This window comes from Kryptolebias marmoratus, linkage group LG1 (assembly GCF_001649575.2).
Source record: "Kryptolebias marmoratus isolate JLee-2015 linkage group LG1, ASM164957v2, whole genome shotgun sequence".
Lineage (NCBI taxonomy): Eukaryota > Metazoa > Chordata > Actinopteri > Cyprinodontiformes > Rivulidae > Kryptolebias > Kryptolebias marmoratus.
In genome coordinates, this window is record NC_051430.1 from 26753292 (window position 1) to 26764323 (window position 11032).

The following is an 11032-nucleotide window of genomic DNA, read 5'->3' on the forward strand; positions in this document are numbered from 1 at the left end:
ATTCTCTTCATTTGTTACTCTGAGGTCTTTATGGGAAAGCCGGGTTTAAGTAGAAGTATAATATTTTTGGTTTTATTAGAAAAGCTGATTTTTGAAATGTAACTTTTTCATATTTTATCTTAATATTTCCAGTGTTGATGATTGATTACATTAGAATAAAACTACACAAGTACGTATTATCAGGCATTCTTTTCGGACATCTGTTACCTGTGTGAAGCTGCTCAGACTCTGTTCACAAACCATCTAATGGGACGTGCTTCTGCTGACACTGTAGACTTGCCAAGAGAAAACTTAGCCTGAATGTATGTCAGCATTTATTTATCAGTGTTGAAGATCTCAACTGCTGACAGGATGGTTCCCAGTATTTGTCATGTTGTGATATAAGGATACAAATGAGCTGGAATGATGAATGTCCTCAAATCCAAGGTCCTGGATGGAAATTCCCTTGATTAAAACCAAATCTAGTCAATAATGGTGTTGTGTTAGTATCACATACCTCATGTTATAGGAGTATCTTCCATGAAAGGAACCTCCTGATATTTAAAAGGCTTTTGTATTTCTTCAGAGAGTTAAGAAAAGTTTATTTTTCTTTTATATTGCATCAAAAATAACATGACATAGTATGCATCCAAAAAATGTTTTACTGATAATATACTGAGGTACAATAGTGTTACCATAGTAATAAAATGCAAGATAAATAAACCTTTATCTTGAGATAATGAAGCTGATATGTCTAAAAATGACTACTGTTATACTGATATAACAAGATAAGTCATTATCGCCATAAAACATAATAAATAAGTCATTTTTTAGAGAAAGCGTTTAGAAAATACATTTCTAAACATGTCCTCTTTGGGCTTCCATACACGATGTTTTCAATTTACAGGAAATCTATTTGTTTTATTTGCTTTTTTTGTTTTATTTTTTGCTTTTGACTTTGAATAACAGGATGTTTTGCATATAAATAATATTTAACGTTAAACTAATAAAAAATAAATACATACAGTGCAGGTGCGCTAAACAAAATGGGCAGAAATAAGTTCCGATGCTAGCTTGTGTATCACGATGCTAGTTAGCGGTTTAAACTACAAAAATATTCTAACAAATTACTTTAAAAGTTGAAAAAAGTAGCCTAACTTGCACAGCAAGTTCAAAAAATGAAAGTTAAGCTTAACTTTAAACGTAAACCCCATCTTTTCAGGACTTTAGTGTAAATATAATCATGCGTTTATTTATTGATTTAGTGTTATTTAGCATCTTGACGGAGCTAACAGTGGCTAACTTCCTTAGCCTCGCTCGCGCTGAGCTGATGAGCCTGAAGTGTTAGCTAATTAAGCATTTACTACGTCGGAAAACCGCCGGGGGAGCTCAAAAAACAAACTACCTGCTATCTCTTCATCAAGTCGCACAGCTTGTGCCTGTCTGGGGAGCGACTCTGTGATTGTTGGTGCGTCGGTGGAAGAATAACGCCCCTCCACAGCGGATGGAGACTTTGGTCCCTCTCAAATCATTCCCAACCCGGGACTTGAAGTGTCAACACCTCATGCTGGGGACTCCGCTTTTACTTTTACTCTCTGCGTGGATCTACTCAAGGATGAACTGAAACTTTTGGGTTATTTATTTATTTATTTATATATTTTTTTTTACTTTTTGACGAGGAAGACTTCATATCGGATCTATGAGAAAACCCACGTGGATTTGTACAATCTTTTTAAACCAGAAGGAATGCATATTTTGTTTGTGAAACTAACTTTCCTGTTGTCGCTGATAGGAATAACACGAGGTGAGTGGCGCGGACTTTTTTTTCCAGTTGCATTAATTTACCCCTTTAAGCAGATTTTCACATGTTTTTGCTGACCTTCTTGCCAACTTTTCACACATTGTAGAGATTTCTAAAGTTTACTGCACATTTACACTCAGTCAGCTGACTTTTATGATGTTTTGCACTTGTTGCCATTATGATGAACCTTTAATATGAACCCACTTTTCTTTGCTCAGAATGCTGTTGCAGAAAACAGACACACACACAAAAAAATCTTTTCTCACTAATGTGTAAAGGCAAGTCTCTGCAGTTTGGATCCAGGACAGAATTTTTTTTTATGTAATTGCAAAGCTGTGTTACTTTCCAAACAGCTCATACTTTTGCATGTTTCTTCCAAACCACTGGGCACAAAAACTACACTTTGAGGTGGCATAAGTCACAGCTAGACTTCATATTTGTGGAGTACTACCTGCGTCATTATCTCAAAAGAGTTCAATAACATAAATAAACTCTAACTTTTAAAGAGTTTTGGCACAGCACACATGTATTTAAACTTTGCTTTTGCAGGTCTAAGATGCTCCATGCCCACAGAGTCGTGTTTGAACCAGGGGAGGTGTGAAGCCACTCCAGATGGCAATGGAGAGTGCAAGTAAGTTTTTAACGTCTGCATTTGTCTTCTTAACCTGTAAATCACGCTGAATACCTGCGCAGAGGAGTTGGAATCTGGGATTGTAGCGTCTGAAACGGCTCAGAGCTTTTTGAGTTGACACGTGAAGGCTCTGAAGTGATGAGTGCTCACACCACTGGTGCTATTTCTGGGAGGCAAATGGTCAGAGAGAGACAGAGGGAGAGAGAAATGAGTGGACCCTGATGAGGACAGGGGTCACTGTGAGGTACTGGGTTTGAGTATGTGTTACTGCCACGTTTTGCTCTGTCCGGCACAAACTCTCGCAGCCCTAGATCTTGTTTTTCTTTTCTTTCGCGGCGCGACAGCTGGGTTTGCCAGAAGCTCGGCGACCATTGTTCTGCGCTGCGATTAATTCTGTGTGACTAATCTGGGTGAGGCTTCCCAGAGAGACCCTCAGACCCCGTCCTCCTACCACTCCCCCCCCCTTCCTATCTCTTGGGATTTTGTCCTTTTCTCAATGGCCCTCAGTGCTCCCTCTCTGATTGCCCAAGACAGATGGCTGAGACTTAATGTTTTTCAACTCAAACTGAGACAGGTTTTTACACCTGTTTTAACGTATATTTTCAGTTCTTAAAATGCTTTTTAAAAAACTGTTGCCTTCTTGGCTGTGTGTCCACACTAGCACAGTCATCCAGCAGTCAGTTGTACCTACTGTGGATGGCCGCTGGATGATTGTGCTGGTCAGGTCAAAGCTTCAGGACAGCAACAAGTGGGCAGTCATCTTGGCCCCCCGCCACATCTTAATTTGGCCCGGTCATGTATTCACCCCTCAGTCACCCACCCCGCCTCCTCACCGGGCCACAAAGCCATCATTGTGCCCCTTACGCCGTCCTACTCCTCAGACGTCTCCAATTATACACGGAGATGGGCATCGTAGCAGTTTTGAGAAGGTTTGCGCGGGCACACAATGCTTCGCTCTCATTGTGTTTCTTCTTGCTGTGGCATCAGATGGGCAGGAAAAAGTTCAGATGTTGTTAAGGATTTAGCAGATTGTCAAAGTTTGGATACTGGATCATTTAGCCTCACTTTGTTTTTTTTACATGAACTTTTTTTGTCTAGGTTTTCTCAGTGATCATTATTTTCTGGAATATTTCTGGTAAAACATTGCAGTTTGCTGTTTCAAGACATGAAAAGATTCATAAGGGTTTGATGGTATTTTTGTGTTTCACAATGAAAACATGCAATGAGAGTTGTGTTTTTCTTGGCCTCTCTTCTTTCCAGAGTTATGCAGAGGTTAAGTAAACATGTTGAGCGTTCGTAATCAACCAATGATGCCTGCTCGACATACCGTAAATATCATTTACTTCTCATGTCTAGGACATCCAGACTGACATTTGTCTTCAGAAAGCCTGGAAGAGACATTTTATGTACTATGAAGACAGGGATAGAGCTGAGTCAGTCCAGCTTAGGGAAAATATCTTGCAGATTCCAGCGGCACAAAGGATGACCGGAATCAAAGCAGTTCAGTGCAGAGCTGCTTTCTGCTCAGAGAGATGAGAGATGTCAGACTGGCTTGATGTTCGGCGAGGAAGGATGCTGCTGAGAGATTACATACCTCCTTTGGCAGCCAGATGATAGCAGAGTGATGTGCAGAGGTGCTTTTGGGGTTTAAGTTTGCTCCGTAGATGAGGGATGAAAACATACAGCTTGGTAATGACCTGAATGAGCTACCCATGTATTAGACTGCACTAAAACAGTAAAATGGTGGAAAAAAGAGTAGGTTCTGTTGCATTTTGTGAAGTTAAGCTGTTGCTTAAGTGTATAGGAACGCGCCAAAGGCATTCATTGAGCTGTCTTAAGTTGATCTGGTTGTTAACAAGGTCTAACATACAGTAAACCAGGACTTATTGTAAAATCTTCTGACTTTTTGTGGTAAACTGTTTCAGCTGTAAGTCATCATCATCATGTTTCATTCACCTAAATAACTGTGTGCTGGTTGTAGTAATCATTAAATTTGTCACGAACCAAAAAATAAAAAAACAAATAAAAGTGTTTCAAATAAAACCATCGTCCCCACAATAGGTTGGCATTTCCTGCTATTTTGTTTCAGAACTGGGAACACTTTTTAAATGCTGTTTATTCAGGTGAATTGTTGACCAGCATGGTTGAAACACCTGCAGTTCCAGCAGTGTTCTTCAGCCTAATCTCCTTATATTAAGGCTTTAATGTGAGATTTATAGCTTCAAATTGAGCAGCAGGCATTTAGGATCTGAAAAGTTGAGAACCTAAATCCTGCACTTAGGATCTGCTGATTTTTTTTCTTCCAAGTTTGAGCAAACAACGCCTCAGATAACAATCAAAGCCATTAATTCCTCGCCGGTATGTGTCCCAGCTACAGTATACATCCACCTCAATGAAAGTGAGCCCTTGTCTCTGTGGTTCTGGGCATTCTTCAATGGCACCTCTGTTTGCTCCAGTCAGATGAGTCTATCTTAACTCCCACTCATGCCCTCCACTCCCCCCACCCCTTCTATGCACTTCTATTCAGAGTCAGGAAGCAGCCTCGGAGTGGCCTGAGGGAAGAAAAGGTGCTGTATCTGATCATATCATCACACAACGAGAAGCACATAGCGCAGCGCTTTTATATGGCCGCTGCCGCCAGTGTTAGGTTCCCTTTGGCGAGGGTCCGCCTGTTGAGAGGCGAGTTCTGGCTGAAAGAAGGGACTTGGTGGTGGGGAACTTCAGGGACATTCGAGCCTCCCTGCTTGGCATATGCCAAGACAAATCACATAAACTTTGATCACAGCCACTGACATTCAGCATGAGTGTGTGGATGAAACAAAGGTGCTCTGCGTGCTCCAAATCACACTTCCTCTTTTCCTTTCTTTTCTTCCAGCCGGACCACCTGTCTGCAGATTGTAGCATAATAACTATGAAGGTCATGCACTCATCCACTGAGCAGCACGCTTTTTAATACCCATGATTACTTGTGGTTTTTGCCCATTCAACTTCACACAAAACCAGATCAACTTCATCTGCCAGGTGTGCTTTTTAGCTTTCAGTCACTCTCACTGCCGGAAACAAGCCACTCATAGGATATTTAGAAGAAGGGGTGTGATGTCTTTGTCTTGAAACATTTTGTAAGCAATCAAGTCACAAGAGAAGCATGACAATTTCCTTTAGAGTTAAAAGCTCCATTATCATCAACATGACAAGGGCATTATTTAAAATCTGATTATCTGGATGTGGTCAGACTGACCTTTTAATATTTTTAGTTTAGATGAAAAGACTCAAGCTGAAGTACATTAAAACAATCCACGAAGAGTTTTTCTTACAAACACTCAAAGTCTATGAAAAGATATTTCTCGAGTTTACCTGAAATCTTCACACACGGAATTTTTTTAACAAGATGGATGACTCATTTCCACCGCAAATAAACATAAAAAAATCAAAAAATCTTAATATAAGGAGCATTGGAAAGGTAGTGTCTCTCTTGGCTGGGACTAGTTGGTGGACAGCATTCACGAGGGACTCCTGAACATCACCAGAGTGTCTTGCGATTTTCACAGCGTTCTCAGCCTCCTTGTGTGTCGTTGCTTGAGTTGTGAACATGTTCAAAAGGTTTGTGCTAGAGCTTTTCGAATATGAGCCACTTTTTGTCGTTTATTTGAAGTCATGGCAAGCCATACTGTGCAATATCAGGAAAAATCAAATCTAATGATGTGTCATTTTGTAATGTGGTTATAGTTGAGGTCATTCTATGCCGTCACTGATGTTGTCTCCATGTTTTCTGGTTTCAGTCACTCCTCTTATCTCACCTGCTGTCCTGCTGTTTGTGCATTGGAACATAAAAAACACATTATAGCTTTAAGTTAGTATGTAGGTTATATCAGACATTGCATTCAAAAATATCACCTCAGTTCCTTCACATTAATCACCTTTCATCTGAGGCAACACTGAATACCAACCATTCAAGCTGTTTCATTTTTAAGCTGTAAAGTAATCCAGGGATAATTTTTAGATATTTATAAAGGCAGATTTAATGTTTGAATATACCAATAATAAACGGATCTCTATGTGGCCCTGTGATGGACTTGAGACCTGTCCAGGATGTACCCCGCCTCTTGCATGGTAACCGCTGGAGATAGGCACCAGCTCCCCCACGATCCTGCACAGAAAAGTGGGTAAAGAAAATGTGTTGTTATACCAGCAGTGCCAAAATGTAACCAGTGAATGGCCGTACACACACTGGACAGTGAACCCATAAAGAATAAACATGTTGGTCAGGTATATGGAGGTAAGAAGAGTCATTTGTTGCCGACAGGATGTAATGATGAGACATTTTATGCTCTGGCTCAAAGTTGAAACATTCACTAACAACCTGAGGGTCCAGTGTTAGCTACACCTTCAGACACCCGGAAAGCCTTTAAGTGGTTCCCAGCCTCATAAAGCAGCCAGTGGCAGAAGTCATTAGAGCTGCTCCGACTCTCAAGGAACAATCACTCACACACTAAGTGTTTGGTCTCTGGGGGAGCTTGTGCTTTCCCATGGGTTGCGTCCATAATGCACAGGGTTTCTAATGAAGTCTGCCAGATGTGGGCCGGTCAGGTCAGCTCTCCTGCACGATTACAGAGGAAGGAAATGAGTGATGAACATAAGGAAAGGGCAGGAGCTTGGAGAGTCTCCCCCTTGTAATTTTTCCCAACAAGTTGGGGATTTGTGGTAACTTTGGCTTCAACTCCACAACAACAACCAACAACCCTGGTTTTTGTCTACGGAGAATGTACAGAATGCTATTTTTATTTCACTAAATTCAAATTGAGTGATAGCAGCTAGATTTGAATGTGCATTTTAGTGTAGGGTTTCTCCTCCAGTGGTGTTAGAGTTGACACTGTGGTTAGCCACTAAACATGCTGCTGGGAAAGCACAAGGGAGGGCAAGACAGAGGGAGGAAAGGAGGAAAGAGAGGCCCCCTCTCCCCTTGGGCAAAGCTTTTAAAGCAGATCAGACAAGACTAAAAAGGACTTAGCTGAGGCACAGAAGCAAACATCCAGGAAATGAGAAGTAGTAGTGGTTGGGAAACAGGAGGTAGTAGTACGGGGTACAAACATGCTCCACTAACCCACTTTGACTTTTGGCTGAAATCACCTAAAAAACACATTGTGTAAAAACTACTGTCAAAAAAATCTGTCTGCAAAAACAATGCTTCTATGAGAGAAAACAAAGGTAAACAATAAAGTAATTTGTTGGTTTGTCGTTGTGGAAAATGTTTCTAAAATCTGTACCAGGGTTGCACTGATGCCACATTGTTTCCAAACCAAGTACAAGTACTTACATTTGAGTACTTGCTGATACTTATAATAACTTTGAAAAAGTGTTTGAGAATCAGAGGAGCTTACTTTTTGTATTAACCCCTCAAACGGAGCGAGGACACCAATAGTCTTTTCAAAAAGCGCCCATTGGTGAGCGGTGAGACTGTCAGGACGCTTGTGCTCAGATCTGAATATTCCGTCTTTTTCTCAATGAGAGACTGGAGATGTGTCCCGCTGCTATTAGGAAACTCTTTGAGCTCAGCATGATGTTGGTTTTTCTTATTCTTTTTGATGTTTTATTAAATTGCTTGCGTTGAAAGTGTGTCAGCAAAGGTCAAAGGTCAAATGAAAGGTTTACAAGACAGCGGTGAGATCAGCTTTGTTGGACGGTTTGGAGACAAAAAGACAGGAGACAGAACAGGAAGTGGCAGAGCTGAAGATGTTGAGGTTCTCCTTGGGAGGGACAAGAATGGACAGGATTAGGAATGAGGTCATCAGAAGTCCAGCACAGGGAGGCCAGACTGAGATGGTTTGGACATGTGCAGAGGAGGGACAGAAGGATGTTAGAGACAAAGAGTTAGATGGAGGAGGATGACTCTGTGGCAACCCCTGAAAAGGGAACAGCAGAATGAAGAAGAAGAAGCAGAAGAAGAAGAAGAAGAAGAAGAAGCTTCCGTAGAAAGTTCAAGATATCGTTCCTCTTCTTGACAACTTTGCTGAACATAATTTGCCCCCATCGTTCACTGAGATCCCTCCACAAATCTTCTTCTTTTAATGGTGGTTACTGGTGTTAGCGAAGAACTTTATGGTGCATTCCTACCACCAACTTGTAAGAAGTGTGACTTAAGACAGCCAATTAAAAAAAAATAGACTGACTGCTCAACCGAGTAGAGAACACCATTCTACCATAAAGGGGTTTTAGGTACTGTGGTACTTTTATGAGTTTAAATACACACACATACTATCAGGCCACTACTGTGTCCTTATGTTGTGATATTTTTGCAGTATTCCTGGATCAACAAAAGCTTCTTTGCCCCCTCTTTTACTAAATAAAATTTGTGAAAATTTGTGAAATGCCTCTTTGACCTTTAAAATAAAAATAGCACAACCTATACACTTTAAAAGGGAAAACTACAACAAACTTCTCACATTTTGTTGCTATTTTGTTATAACAAAGAAAAACACTAGACTTATGATAGTGAAAGCATTTTTTGCTGCCTTTTCGCAGTTCTTTTTGAGACCTGCACAGTTATAAATAGTCTTTTTAAATACATTCAGTGACCCACTTTGAGACTGCATACACATATTGCATAAAACTTAGTAGGAAAGTTGTTCAAATTAGCTCTTGAAATGGCCTCTTACACTGTAATAATCATTAGATTTTAAAAGTAAATTATAGGTTTACATTGGTGTCTTTGTTGCCTAAATATTGGTCATGTTTAGACTGTAAAAAAGGAATTAATGGATATTTATAATGTTGCTGACAGAATGGAACCAGACACAGACTTTGTCTCACAGAGCTTTACATGGCACCATAATTGAATAAATGGGCAACCTAATTCACTAAGCTTCTTAAAAAGCATTTAGAGTGAGCCCCATGCAGCTGCCTGAATCTGTGTACCCTCTTTGGGCTTTTATTTGTGTACAGTTCACACGTGTGTAGCCCACATAGTCCATCTCTCCATCTGTGTGTGACCTTCCGAAAGATGGCAGATGGCAGGTTGGTCCGACACTGTAAGGAAAACCCCTTCAGAGTGACGCCTGGCCAAGGGTCAGATGTCACCACAACATCTGCTGCCGGCTCGAGCCACAGACCGGTTGCCACGGGTGACTGCGGCAGCATTTGAAGAGGAGACGAGCCAGAAGTGAGCGCCGAGGAGGACAATGAGGACCACTGGGCGGGATGACAGAAAGGATAATAACAGTATCGGTCTTACCGCAGAGATAATTCCACTGCTGTACTGCAGTTATACGATACCTCCCAAACACTTGATATTTGCTCAGCTTCTGATTTGTGCCCTTCTTTTCATGTCTTCTTTATTTACCTTTCCAGCAGCCCAGTTTACCTGCTGCTGTTGAGATTATCCTGCTCTCCAGGATGGCAGATTTCTCTTGTTGAAGCAGCTGCTTTGCTCTGTTTGCTTTAAACTCCGAAAAGTCTCCATAAAGGAGTCGCTGAATATCTTTTGTCTAGCACACCTATTTTATACATTCAGGACCTTATCAGGGCAGTTAATCTGATGCCCGTAAAAGCTTTTTTTTATGCCGAGCGTGTATTTGACAGGGCATTGGCAAGTTAAAGAGCAAACTGTTAGCATTCTTTGCCCAGCGTGTGCTACAGTTGACTTACTGTTAGCACCTCAACCAGACTGTGTTTGGATAGAGAGTCCATGTGATTCGGAGGAAGGGTGCAGAGGCTCCGTCTGTTTGTCTTCTAGGCCTTGGTGTGAGACGCTGGATGGTTTTATGAAGGCAGATACTACTTTCAAAGCTACTGAGATTTCTTCTTTTTTAGGGAATAGTGAATTGCAGCTGCCAGTGAACCTCTATTGAGGTGAAGAATCAGGCCTAAGAGACTCTATCTGAACCGGCTGCCCCTTTCTGCCTTTCACCCAACCAAACCTGTTCCAGTCTCTTTTCTTTCAGACACACAAAGAAAAGATCTTTGTCCCGCTCCTTGTGTGTGTGTGTTCTGGATTTTACGCTTTTGCCTACTTTTGGCCGCAAACATAAAAAAAAAAAAAAAAAAAGTAGAAGATCCACTTGGAGCAACTTTGAAGAAAAGTTTCAGGGGGAGAGGAAAGTGGTCAGTGGAGGGTTATAAATCTGACCACGATGTCTCACAAATGAGAAGAGGCGGTTCAGCAGCGGCGTGAGCTGATTTTGGAGGGAAAGGAGGCACGCAGAGAAGGAGGAGTGGGTGCCAGCAACTGTTTGGCTTTAAAGACAGGAAGTGAAATCAGTAATGAGGAAAAAAATGGTGGTGCAGTTCAGGAATTGAGGAAGATTCAAAGGTTTTTTTTTTTTTGGCGGGGGGGAGAGACTGAGAGGAGAAAGAGGGGAGGAATGAGAGGAAAGAGGAGGTGTAACAGCTGAATACGCCTGGCCCGTGGTCAGCTCTGAATGGGGAGGAGAAACAATAGACCCACTCATCGGCCCTCTTCGTTCTCCTCTCGTCTTGCTCCTCATTTTTCTGCACAGAAAAAAAAGAAACGGTGGCTATTCAGGTACCAACTCTGCCAAAAGTGTCCAACTAGATATGTGAGCTAAGCCTGAAAATGTTAGAAAAACAATATATATATATATATATATATATATATATATATATAT

The 11032-nt window shown here is 41.2% G+C and overlaps 1 protein-coding gene across 2 annotated transcripts in view; it reads left to right on the plus strand.

The window, feature by feature from the left end:
- The first annotated feature begins 1419 nt into the window (after positions 1 to 1419).
- LOC108233732 (notch receptor 1) overlaps positions 1420 to 11032 on the plus strand; it is a 43419-nt gene continuing 33806 nt past the window's right edge. Inside the window, exons 1-2 of one of the 2 annotated variants that reach the window (XM_017412373.3) lie at positions 1420 to 1783; positions 2330 to 2411. In XM_017412373.3, the coding sequence (XP_017267862.1) occupies positions 1726 to 1783; positions 2330 to 2411 (140 nt within the window). In that variant the 5' untranslated portion in view covers positions 1420 to 1725. The remainder of the gene's footprint in view (positions 1784 to 2329; positions 2412 to 11032) is intronic. The other variant, XM_017412372.3, reaches the window with a different exon arrangement.